Consider the following 13,840-nt stretch of genomic DNA (forward strand, 5'->3'; position numbering starts at 1 on the left):
TAAATCTTGTGAAGAAAACCCTGTGATAGGGTCACCTTTGCAGGTCTGTAGCCAGGAAATGGGGGATTTTAAGGGTTCACCCTCCTTCGAACTGTTTCAGGTTAAAAAACAAAAACCTGCTGTACTCGTGAATTCTAACTGGCTAACCAATTCATGAGTAAACCAGTTTTTTTTAAAAAAAGAACAAACCCTGAAACATTTGGAGGTGGGGGTTATTTTATTATTTTTATTATTTAGCAATTTTGTATACCGGTCTTCTCCCCTCTATCGGGGGACTCGGGCCAGTTTCCAACAATAAAATCACAAAACAATCATTAAAAACATCAGTTGAATCCTTACCCTCCCTCCCCTGATACAGACCTGAACCTTTGGGTTGTCATATGTTGGAGATGACTTGAAGGCACACAGCAACAAGAAACAATGGTTGTAAAACTAGAGGATAAGGAAACAAACTAAAAATATGGTCAGATGAATTGGCTTTTTAGTGTATGTCATTTTCTACAGGCTCAAGTAAAGAAAAACTGTATCTTTCAACTTGTTCAAGGTTTCACTTCATCTCTATGACCTAACAGGTGAAAGGGATAGACCCTGATATCCTGAGAATATGTTTCAAATTCTGGTAGTCCATGACTTTAAAACAAAGAAATCATTTAGTGAAGTTTTATTAAAAAATATTCTCTAACTTGTCTATGGCAGAGCTTCTTAAACTTTTTTCCAGTTGGGGTCCCTTTCTCTTGAGAACTTTTTATGCAACCCTGGATATATATAGATATAGAAAATAGGTATAGAAATAAAACGTTATTGATAATAAATTGTAATTAAATTTATATTAAAATAATATTTGATATTCATATTTTACAATTGATTAAAGATCAAATCAAATTTGCAAACTAATGAGATGGATGTGCTTGTTTATTTTTACATAAATAATTCAATCTTGGCAGAATTATCAGAATTGATTGCTATTATGATTTTATAATCGCCAATTCCGAGAACTCCTCTTGACCTGAATGTGTAGTACATTTCAGAAATCGTTGCAAATTCTGCCGTAAACCCAAGACAAAATTCATTTAACATTTTAAAAGGAACTCAAGTTTTAAACCTGTGTTGCTTGATAACTAGGCAAATTCTTCCTGAACATTTAAGGAGGTGGCTTACTGTTTTTTATTATTATAATTGAGTATGATTTATGAACTCAACTTAGTTTTTTAGGAACAATATTTGAAGGGAAGAATTTATGAAACTGAAAACATCAAGCAGAATCAGCATTTGCAAAGCTTTCTAAAGAAGGCGGGCTGATTTTCCCTTTTAAGGAAGTACAGCTGAAGCATTTGCTGCAGAATCCAGTGTTATAAACTGCACACTGTTGTTAACAGATTAATGTCAACGTCTAAAACGGACACCAGGTGGAATTCAGAAACGTTTTACTGTTGCCATTATTTTTTGCAACCCCCACAGTCAGTTATGCAGCCCACAGTTTAAGTAGCTTTGGTCTGTAGTATAATGAGAAAGAAGTGTGAATGTGGAAGAGAGTTGTGGATTAATATCTTGTATCCTCTATAGCTATTTCCTGGAAAATGGATGATGATGACTTTGGAGGATTTGAGGTATGCAGCTAATATCTATTTTACATATTATTTTGCATAACTTAAAATTTGATTTTACTGATTTCTTAGAAGGATGGAGGGATTTGAAGGGCTAGCACTGAAGCACTTCATCATGTTTAATTGGGGGAGGGGGAGATGGTGGCTTATGATTCTCCTGCAACCTTAATTTTTTGGCTGTATGTATGTGATCCCCACCCCACGGCACTAGCACGCTGCAGTTTCTCATTATTGTCACTTTTCCTGTCTTATTAATCTATATTGGAGAATTGGAAGATGAAAGCACCTACCTGTTTAAGGTTCTTTCATCCTTTAAAAAAGTGAAATATTGCTTTCCTTGGGGTAGGGGGCATTTTGGAGACTTGAAGGAATAGGCAGGAAAAAAAGGATAGTTAACATCATAAAATCGACAATAACATCCTCAGAGTCTTTGGAGAGCCTGTTGACCATTGAGGCCAAACCTTTTCTTTCCCATCCAAATTGTTTTGAGGATGGGCAGAATATATAGAGAGTGACTTATTGGAGCAACGAGGCACAGTCCTTGCCAGTTGCACACCCCAATCAATTTATCTGGTTTAAATTTGAGTTGGCCGTTATGATGGCTTCGAATGTGTTTAGTTTTAAATTGAAACATTATGAATTGCTATATTCTGTTTTATCATATTTTCTTTTTAAATTTTCTTACTCCTTAAAGTGTGTTTTCATTGTCAAATTTTGGATATTAACCGCATTTGAAAATTATGAGTATACATACTCATATGTTGGTGATAATTGAATTATTTGTTTTGTCATTTGAAGGCTCCATTAAGTTGTGGATAAATTCAAGCTAGTTACAGATCTCCCTGAATTGTTACTTGTTTGAGTAAGGCCCTTGGTGCTTTTGGAGCCCAAATGTAATTGTGGATGAAATGTATTATGAATTTTCAGATCACAAATGGTGAATTTAGAAGGAAATATTTTTATCATCCCCCCCCCCCCCCAACACCCAGTGAAGAGCTAAAATTGTTTGCACAATTAATGGAGGTGGGGATGAGCCTATTGTGATGCAAAGCACAGTATATACATATTTTTAAATAAATAAATAAATAAATATAGTTTAGCTGCCAACTTTGACAGTCTTACACACAAAAGTTCAAGATATGAAATGGTAAAACTATTTTATTAAGTGAAGTACTGTTAGATTACTATAAATGAAATACCAACCGTGCATGATCAAGAGAAACTGTTGAAAAGTGCCTGCCTTGAATTTTAACAGCATGCCTTGCATTTTTCAGGCAGCAGAAACTTTTAAAGATGGGAGTGGTGAACCACAGACTACTTCTCCTGCTATTCCTTGGGCAGCATTTCCTGCAGGTATTTAAATTTAGTTGTGGAGAAAGGGAAAAGGAAGAGAGGGAATTTCCCTCTATCCTTTTTATCATCTTACCCTTCTGGGTAATAGCAGTGAAAGAAGAGACAATGGAATGGCACATATTGACTTGGAACTATATTTGTTGTTGGTACTCGGTCTCTTACAACTTACTACCCCAGGCCTGTGCTTAGTTTTGAAATCAAAAGTGGGTTTTGGAAGTAATATTCCAGAGCCTCCATCCAAATTGATTTGGCGTGTGCCTATACTCATGACTTTCTACTGCAATTTTTCACTCTAAATGGCAATGTAAAGCAAGAGTCTGTGGCAGTTTTTTTCCCCCCCTTTTCAATGGCTCCATGAAAACCCTACAACTGTAGTTTGGTTGGATTCTCCCATTTGGTGTTGTGACAGTTGAGTGTCCCATGGCAAAAATGCACATAAATAAAAAAAAATTGTGTCATGTCACAGTTTTGTCCTGGTAGGTTTCTTGTCCATTTTTTCCATTATTATGTGCAGTGCTGTTTAAGAAAACATTCTCTTCAATGGCATTCCTTTTTGTTTCCTATTTTTTTTATTTAAATACAGTATCTGAAATCCATGTGCCTCAAACATTTTCTTCTGAGGTTCTTCTGGAGCAACCCGTCACTTCCTCCTGCTTGGTTTCTTCTCACGTAGCTGTTTCTTCAGTTGATGATACTCAGATAGATAGTCAGCCTTCGACCAGTGTTTTAAATGCAGATGATCCGGAAAAGCAGGTAAAAACAACCGGACAGGATAAGACAATGGACTTCTGGCAGAATGGCAGAAATCAGTAGTAGTCGTCGTCGTCGTCCCCACCCCCACCCCAGAACTGCAGATAATAATTTACACCAAAACTGGCTCTAGGATGTTGACAATTTCTGGAGAAGCTTTTCGAATAGTGTATGTAGAGGCTGTCAAGGAAAGGAAGGGGAGAAGAAAATTCTGTTGTCCCTTCCAACCTTATATATTTATTTTTTCAATCAAACCAGATATGTTTAATCTGCAATCCCATACCCATTTATTTGGAAGTGTGGCCACTGATCTTATCCCAGTAAGCATGGGTAAGATTGAAAGGTGAACCTCTTTGCTGAGAGATTATTTGGCAGGGAGAAGTGTGAAAAAAATTTGTAGGCTGCAATTTTGATTCCAGGTTCTTTTTTAATCTCTAAAAAGCAAGTGGAGTTTGTTGAAACCCTGGAACAACTTAAAAAATGAGACCTTTTAGTATTTATCCACAATTAGATTTCTGTGAATCATAAGAGCCAACGATTTCATTCTGTTTTAGCCTATGACAAGGTGATATGTGTATTTTGAAACAGAAATTGATATTAATAGAACTGAAATGATCAAATTTTCAATATTTTATATTTTCCTATAGTTCCATGGGATCTAAAAGTAATTTTAATATTTCATTTTGTATATACAGCAACTTGCACTCAAGGAATCACTTCACGTGGTTTTAAAGACTCAGGCATACTTGGTCATAGTACAGGGTTAGTCAAAATGAATAGGCCAATAAGAAAATTAATTTTAGACGAATGTATGTTTATTGTAACCAAACTACAGCTACGTATCGACAGATAAATTATCAAAGTTTTGTCTCACCTTCAGAGATGTTCGATATGGGCGCCCCGTGTGACACGGCAGACGTCCAAGCGATAGTCCAGTTCATTCCACATCCGTTGCAGCACATCCGACGTAATGGAAAGGATGCACGAATGGATTCCACTGTGTCTTCGGAGACACGCGGTCGTCCTGTGGTTTTACCCTTGCATAAGCAGCCCGTCTCCTCAAATTGCTTTACCCACCTCGCAATGGAATGTCGATGAGGTGGTTCCTTGCCATACTTGGCTCGAAATTCTCGCTGGACCGTAATTACTGACATTGTTTTAGCAAATGTCATCACACAAAACGCCTTCTCTTTGCCTGATTCCGCCATTTTGAAAACAGCGACTCCTAGCGACGCCTAGCGGCATTAACGTACATGTGTGTTGCTCAAAAAAAAACTTTGATAGTTTATCTGTCGCTACGTAGCTGTGGTTTGGTTACAGTAAACATACATTCGGCTACAATTAATTTCCTTATTGGCCTATTCATTTTGACTAACCCTGTATTACCTCCCCCTCTCCACAATCAGATGACTCACTATATCATCTTGTTTTTGTCATGTACCTCTGTGGCAAAGTGCTTTGCTTTACTCTCAGGTCAAGTGGGGAATGCTTTTTGGGAAACAGCCTTAGGTTACTTTGGGGCATACAGAGTGAGTTGTTGGGTTCTTTGGAATATGACAACTATGCCCTTTCTGTGCTTACCAGTTGTATGCAAGAATATCTTGCATACAACTAGAATATAAGGCATAGTCTGGGAATGTGTGAATGTTGTGAAGCATTGTAAATTTTTTTTTGGTAATTTTTACAATCAGATGACTCACTATATCATCTTGTTTTCTCCTTCTGAAATAGGCTCCATTATCAACCTCTCCCTCTTTGGAAGTAGCGGTTTCCTCTTTGAGTCTAACTGAAGATTTAGAAGCAGTGACAGATGAGAATGGTGATGAAGAATTGGGATTGAATGATTCAAACAAGCACTTTCAACAAACTTTTTCAAGTCTAGAAGTTAAACTTGCTGATGATGAAAAATGTAGAATAAAACAGGTAGCATTACAACTATGTAGAATCATTATTTTAAATTTGTGAATAGTTTCATTATGGTTACATTTGGCCCAGCCATTTTTAAAATGTTTATATGTCAGTATTGATTGTTTATTGTTTATTTTTTGTTCATGTGATTTAAATGATTTGTATTTTATTGATTGTTTACTGGTGTTGTATTTATTGATGTTTTGTTGATGTATTTTGGGCTTGGCCTCATGTTAGCCGCACCGATAGCGGGGTACAAATAAAGCTGCTTCTTCTTCTTCTTCTTCTTCTTATTATTATTATTATTATTATTATTATTATTGTCATTCTTGATCTAAGGATATTGTGTGACTGGTTGACCTAGCATTTCACAACACAGTACTTTTTAAATATTACTCTTTATTTCTTTCTTTATTTATTTTAGGAGTTAAAAGATCTTTTGGGAAAATACAAAATTTTGGAAACAGATTTTCTCAAAGAAAAGGAAGATAAATTAATTTCACATCAGGAAGAGTACAACAAGATCCAGGTAATGGTCTTTCTTTCTCATAAGGCTATATGTGGTCCTTTGTAATGTTTTACAATATTCAAGCTTGAGTCAAATTATATTAAGGAAGATACTCAAATTCTTTTTCAGTAAAACTATGGGCAGAATCGTTCTTTCACCTGCAAATTACACTTAAGGAATCAACAAATATCCCCCTCTCCACTGTGTCTTGGCAATCATTATCAGCTTCCAAAAGGGAAAATGGCATCCCATGAGCAATACTATATTTGCTCAGTACATAGAGACGGAAGAAGAAAATACACAAATATTTTAAGATCACACGTTATTTGAACTTCAGGGGAATTAAGTAACTAGAATAGCTCTGGATTACTTAGAGCTTTCCGGACTAAATCACCATGTTCCAGAAGCATTCTCTCCTTATGCTTTGCCCACATCTATGGCAGGAATCCTCAGAGGTTGTGATATCTGTTGGAAACTATGCAAGTGAGGTTTATATATCTGTGGAATGTCCTGGGGTGGGAGAAAGAACTCTTGTGTGTTTGAGGTTAGTGTGAATGTTGCAATTCTCCACCTTGATTAGCATTTAATGGCCTTGCAGCTTCAAAGCCAGGCTGGTTGCTGCCTGGGGAACCTTTGTTGGAAGGCGTTAGCTGGTTCTGATTTATTCTTGTCTGGAATTCCCCTGGTTTTTAAGTGTTGCTCTTTATTTACTGTCATTTACCTCATTCTTTACCTCATTTACCGCATTCTTATTAGGAAAGGGGAAAAAGTAATGCAGCAAACATTGAACATACATTCAGATCACACAGATCCATTTCTGATACTGGTAGAAGTTCACTGGCATATTCTTATAATACCATATTCTTCTTTCTTTTTTTCTTTCTTTTGCAGCACTTTTCTTCAGTATAACCAGTGAACTGTACAAAGTTAATGAACCAAGACAGTTTTCAAAAATGTGACAGTCCCATTAATGTAATCCACCACCACAAGCAGCTCTCCATCAGCACACAATTAACGTAGCCTTTTGGGAAGGAGATATACATTAGTCTATAAATTAGGAATTAGACAGTTCTGCTAGCAGAAGGGGGAGATGTTTTTTCCTCACAAAGTGGACAATCTTAAATGAAGTTTAGGATAAGTGCTGAGAACACATATGCTGCAACTTCAATGCCAATGACTATGCCTCAAAACCAGCCTTTATTTTACTACTCTTTGCCACACTAAAAATGTTTTTAGTAATAACATGACTTGAATGACAGTAATAACATTACATATTTTATATGCCAGAAACAGAAACAAGTATCTAAATTTTCAGTTGAAACTTACCCATAAAACTAGGAAAAGTTTGGGTTCTTTTCTTTTCCACTCTTGATTTTAGACTCCAATCAGCAGGGACAATGATTTTGGAACCAGCAGCATACTATAGGTCAGGGGTCCTCAAACTTTTTAAGCAGAAGGCTAGTTCGCGGTCCTTCAGACTGCTGTGGGGAGTGGGGCGTAGGCGGGCAGAATATAGATTGAAAAAAATGAACGAATTCCTATGCACAGAGTACATATCTTGTCATGCAAAAAAGTGTAAGAACAATACAATATTTAATATTAAGAATAATTTTAACCAACATAAACTTATCACTATTTCAATGGGAAGTGTGGATCTGCTTTTAATTAGGATTGTTGTTGTCTGCCTTCGAGTCATTTCAGACGCCTGTTATAGATAAAGGAAATGTAGTGTATTGAAATGATAGACAATATTTTGAAAGGTGGTACATAATTATAAAACAGTGAGTAATATAAATCCCATCTGATTTTGGAAGATAAGCAGGGTCAGCCCTGGCTAGTACTTGGATAGGAGACCACTAAGAAATACCAGGTATTGTATGCCCTATTTCAAAGAAAGTAACTGACCAAATCATCCCTGAGTATTCCTTATCTGAGAAAATCCAACAAAATCAATAGGGGCACCAAAAATTGATAACTTAATTGAAGCCACATGTCCACAGACACACTTTTGTTATGGCTACAGCATAACAACTTAAACAACTTTAATATGGCTAGCAAGTTAGAACATAGAATTGTCTAAGCATATCTCTGAAATAGACTATGGAGCATGATAGATCTGTTACACTGACTAGCATTAATGAAATAATGAAGGAAACAGTAATCCAGATGAATGACAAGTAAGAGTTTAAGAAAACCAGAATAAGTCTCAAAATCTTAACTTTATTAAACATCTGTACTTGCCTAGCAAATGTAAGCATTTTGAAGTCATATCTACCACTCCTATGAAAACAGTTCAGGATTCTTTGATGGTTCAACAAAAGTTTTAAACAAGTTAGACCTGAATAACAAACCAAGCACAGATTGTCTGGCAAATAAACCCCTGTTGTCCATACATCTGTTTCTCCACTTCCTAGCTGGCCATTTTTCGTTGCTTCTAATACAGTAAGGAATATGGTCATGTTCCTGTTCTTCTGATAGGCTTCTTACTGGTGATTGACTGATTATGGTACACATAGAAAATAGGACTAGTGTGACTTTTAGTCTGATCTAGAATTGCTCTTTAGGTGTTACTCTCATCCACAAACAATACAAATCAACACATGGCCATGACATTTTTCTTCATAGTTCAGTAGCAAGTTGTATACACAACTAAAAAGTTTGAAGTTGTGAATCTTTTGCACTGATACCAGAAGAATATGGTTTTACAGCAATAGTGTCCTCAGTTACTGAAAACGTTACCATTAAACAATTTCCATGTATATATTTTTTTCTGGACATGGAAAGGGTTTAATCATTTCCTGAAGGTATTCAGCTCATAGAGCCTCCCAGCCAATATGGTCCCATCCCTTGAACCCAGTCATGAAGAAGATTCACCAGTGTTGGCACCAGTGATCTGAGAGAAAAGCAAAGCCTCCTCTTCCAATTAGAGCAGTGGTTCTCAACTTGGGGTCCCCAGATGTTTTTGGCCTACAACTCCCAGAAATCCCTGCCAGTTTACCAGCTGTTAGGATTTCTGGGAGTTGAAGGCAAAAAACATCTGGTGACCCCAGGTTGAGAACCACTGAATTAGAGGATGACTAGCATGGTAAAAGAATCTATGCTATTACACTATGACCAATGAATTTAACCTCAAAAGATTCCTCATTCCTGATTTTAAGGAATATAATATGATTGTATATAAGTGCCTCATTAGAATCCATGTACATTTTAGTTATATACATATTTCTATATTTCATTTTTATTGTGCTGCAAATCTTGATAAATGCCTACCCCAAATCTCTTCATTATTACTGTATTTTCTGGTGTATAAGATTACTTTTTAACCCAAGAAATTCTTCTCAAAAGTCAGGGGTCATCTTATTCGCGGGAGTAGTCTTATATGCTGGCGTAGTCTTATAAGCCGGGAGTCGTCTTATAGAGCAGGTGCTGAAACTTCCAGTCCGGATTGGAGAATCTGTGGTTGCCGTATATGGTGGGAGGAGCTCAAAAATGGCAGTGGCCGTGTCCCTGCTGTATGCAGCGACTGTATGAAAGTATTAAGGGTGACACTGTACAAGTACGGGAGAAGAAAATCCATTCATCAGGATTTGTTGACTTAATGTGGTCCTGATGGTGAGGTGAAGGGGCATCTCACCAGGAAGGTGTAAGTGTAAGATGGAGCAAGCTGCAGGCATCCAGGATGCCCGGGGTATGGAAAAAAGAGATAGAGCGGAGTTGTGCCCAGAAAAACATGCCTCTTCCACCCATCTGTCCTGCCGTTGTATCCTATTACCATACCTCCTTCTCTGCCTCTCAGATCTTGCTCCTGAGGACTACAGTGAAGTGATGCAGGCGCGCATGTGCGAGATCTGAGAGGCAGAGAAGGAGGTATGGTAATAGAAAAATTACCATATTGTAATCAAATCTGATGCTTTTTAAATTTTTATTTGGTGTGCGTTGGAAGAGGGGTAGTCTTATACGGCGAGTATATCCCAAACGCTATATTTTAACTGGAAAAGTTGGGGGTCGTCTTATAGTCCAATTCAGTTTTGTCTTCAGTTTTTTGCTTTCTGTAGTGCTGAGGCTAGCACCTGTGGCCACACGCAAAGTAAACTTGGTAAATGAAAAATACTCAGCAACATTTTTTCCAGCAGAAACAGCTGAGTATTAACACTCATCAACAGTTAAGAAAGAGGCAACATGAATCAGTGACTAAGGAAGCTTTGGTAACATTCCAGATAGTTTGTAGGTGGCCAATTCTGTCTTACAACTTCTGTTCGCTTTTAGTAAAAATAGCAAAATATTTTGTAACGCTTTCAGAAGCTTAACAAAATTATTATAGTGTAAAGCTTTCATGGCCAAAAATAGGTGTGGCAAGTCAGTTTGTTTGAGCTTTTCTGTGTGACTTTTTCCACAAACCTCCAGTGCCTAACTATTGGTACAACTGCGAACTTCTTTGTTGGCATTGATATTGACACCTGCACTTCTAAATTAATGCCTATTTTATCTCAAATGATTCTGGTGTATTTATGATATATGCATGTTGAACTATTTAGAAATTCACGTGCCACCAGCAATATAATGTTGTTACATCATTGTCGTATGAACAAAGGTGTAATACCACTATATGTGCTCACGCATCAAGCTCTATCCTCTATCATTCAGGAGGGACTACTGGCCTGTCTGGTTCCATATATGCACTCTTTGCCCCTGGAGGAAAGCAGGAGGCTGATGTGGAGCATTGGGTGTTTGTTGAATCCTTCCACAGGTAATCACTGTGACAATGGATGGGATGATTTGTCAGCAAGAACAAGTGTAGGCAGCCATGTGAGTGATGCACCTGACTATCACGTAAGAGTGACTACAAGGATGCTTAGAGGCCATACACATTTTCTCCTATGACCTCTGTCTCATATCTAATGAATTGCAGCCAGAGCTAAAATATTACATATTTTATGAAATGTTTAGATTGAGTAGTTACACATAAAGAGAATGAAAAGGAAATGTTTATAAGTCATAAGACCAAAAAGGATTTAAGTAGAGTATTTGTCACAATTTCAGAACTGAAATGTATGCAAGATAAAATCAGAGAGGGCTACTGAAAACAAATAAATGCAATAAATAAATAAATACGGAGGGGTTAGTTTGTCTTAAACCTTTTTCATAGAGGAGAACTCTCTGTTGCTGACTGAAGGTAAAGTAACAATTATATCAATACAAGATCTAGCCATAGGAGACTGAGCACCATTTGCATATATCACTATGCTTTCCCTTTATGACCCTGGAAATCTTCAATTTTAATTATTCAAATGATCTTTAGATTGTCATATTTTGAATGTCAGCAGGATCATGTTCTTAAAATGCTACTTATGTGGGTTTGGGCTTTGATTTCAAACAGTTGCATTTTTAAAAAAGCTGTCTTTGTCTGTCCTTTTGATTTAAACTTAAACTATGGTTTTGATTTGGAAGCACTTAAATGCTTCTTTATTCACTTCCCACCCTTGTTTTCTTGCATATTTTAAAGTTGGATGAATTATTTTAGTTTTAGGTCATAATATTCCTATTATGGTTAGAAGACAAGGGCAAATATTATTCAATAAAGTATCATCTTCATTGACTTTTAGGATAAAAATGGTTCAGAGTTTTTTTATTTAGAACAATCAAAGACTAGAATTACTTTATTACAGTTTAGAGTAAGAAGGGCCAAGGGCATCATGTTTTTAAAGGGCAATATTTCAGTAAAGTAGTTTATGTTAGTTACTTAGGAAGTTCAGGAACAACATGACCTCCCAATCCCATTTCCTGTGTCTTTAGTCAGACTTCAGTGTAGCCAATGTGAAGTTGGGATTGAATCATGAGATAATAAACTAATGCAGTAAGAGTGTTTGGCAGGTTAATATGGTAACATTCTTATTGATACTGTACATTGTTTGGGATTAATTTAGGGTTGCCACGTTGGATATGGGGCAGGACTTCTATAACTTTAATCCGGAACAGATCCCAGAGCAAGATGAATTACCTCAAAGCTCTACCAAGTCATTGAAGATACCAATCCTCCCTCACTTTTCTAATCCAATTTTCAGCTGCAGTGTCCTCTCCAATATTCACTTGCTGGTGGAGAATGGGTGAGGTCAGTGGACATAGATGGGCATCCACCTCTATTCTTGTACTTGACTCCTCTGTGCTCCTGTCCCACTCTCCTACTATATAGGAACCATTTTGGGATGTGATGCTTGTGGCTGAATTTGGTATTTAAAACGTAAGTAAGGATAGGTATCTTTGCCTGGTTTGATGGGATGTCATTTGAAAGAGTAGACTAATAAGAAATAAGAACATCAGATAGGAGGTGCAACATTTATAAATCTCTCCTTGCTGTTTGCACGTTAGTTTTGTTTTTGTATCTATCTATATTTTTGTTTCGTATTTATATTCTGTTATTTTTAATAGGTATTAAGTTGTAGTCCTATAGTAGTAGTGGGTAGAATGTAGTTGTGTAGTTGTCATGGTCAGGTCCAATAGTGAGGACAAGGTGTTGTTGGAAGGGTCAACAGAGGAGATGGAGATAAATAATTCCAAGCAGTCTTCCCAACCTAGCTCAGCCACTGAGCATAAGCCACAAACAATCACTCCCCGGCATTCTGAGTAACCTGAAACAAGCACATCTGAACAGGTTTGGAGCCTAGGAGGGAGCGAGCAGGCTATTGCAGGTCTACGAGATTAGCAGCGAAACTATCATTAAACAAGCAACATTTGAGATTGTTGAATAAAAAGCCCGCGGCGTTGAATCTTGTTGTGGCAGAGAACATCATTGTTTCTTGTCTTGAAGCCTGACTGCTACTCTTCTACCTACTGGGATTTCTGACCCTGGACTGTGACCTTGGCTTTCATTGTTTTCTGACTCGTTTGTTCCTGATTTGACTCTGTTGCTTCGGCAGGTTGACTTCAACTACTTGGACTTTGGCTCACATATCTCTGTTTGTGGTTTGTACTTCTTGTTATTGGCTTCCAAGGACTCCTGAATTTGGCTTCTCTGATATTGAACTCTTGACTTTGGCTGACTTTCCTGTTGTTTGTTGAAACTAAGCTCCTCAAAATGTGGTCAAGCTCACAACAGTGGTTTTTAGTATTACTTATCTCAAAAACTTGCTTATTTGTTATATTAATACTTTTGTTCAGTAGGCATGGGGAGCCTTTGTGATGTAATGATTTGAGTGTTGGACTATGACTGGATCCCAGGGTTCAAATCCCTGCTGAGCCATACAAACCCCTGGGTTGATCTTGGGCAAGATACAACTCTAGAGGAAAGCAAAGCCAACACTGCTATGAACAAACCTTAGAAAAATGTGTTAGGTTTGTCTTAGGATTGCTCTAAATTGGAAATGACTTGAAGATGCGCAACAAGAAGAATGGATGGAAAATGGTTGTCTGAAGAGGAGACTCCCAATACATTTCTGTATATATTTATCATGACTTCAACAAATTTAAAGATTTAGGTTTCCAGGATGTAGCTATAGGAGAAGCTGATTTTGTATGTGTATGTTTGTCTGATTGATAAATTGTTTATAGCGCATTAGTAAATTGATTAAATTTAAATACACTTCTTCATGGGCTCTGAGAATCCACATTATACCTACCCACCTTACCACATCTCTCATATGTTTATATGATGTGTCTGTGCATTTCATTAAATTAAATTCCTCTGTTTATTCTCATAATATTTTTGTATAAATCAAAATTG

At 37.0% G+C, this 13,840-nt stretch overlaps 1 protein-coding gene across 2 annotated transcripts in view; it reads left to right on the top strand.

The window, feature by feature from the left end:
• CCDC91 (coiled-coil domain containing 91) overlaps positions 1-13,840 on the top strand; it is a 64,959-nt gene that overhangs the window by 13,805 nt on the left and 37,314 nt on the right. For both annotated transcript variants that reach the window (XM_060778092.2, XM_060778093.2), the window contains exons 2-6: positions 1,564-1,607; positions 2,879-2,957; positions 3,541-3,710; positions 5,439-5,630; positions 6,040-6,144. In XM_060778092.2, coding sequence (XP_060634075.2) covers positions 1,578-1,607; positions 2,879-2,957; positions 3,541-3,710; positions 5,439-5,630; positions 6,040-6,144 — 576 coding nt within the window. In that variant the 5' untranslated portion in view covers positions 1,564-1,577. The remainder of the gene's footprint in view (positions 1-1,563; positions 1,608-2,878; positions 2,958-3,540; positions 3,711-5,438; positions 5,631-6,039; positions 6,145-13,840) is intronic.

Source organism: Anolis sagrei, chromosome 5, assembly GCF_037176765.1.
Source record: "Anolis sagrei isolate rAnoSag1 chromosome 5, rAnoSag1.mat, whole genome shotgun sequence".
Taxonomy (NCBI): domain Eukaryota; kingdom Metazoa; phylum Chordata; class Lepidosauria; order Squamata; family Dactyloidae; genus Anolis; species Anolis sagrei.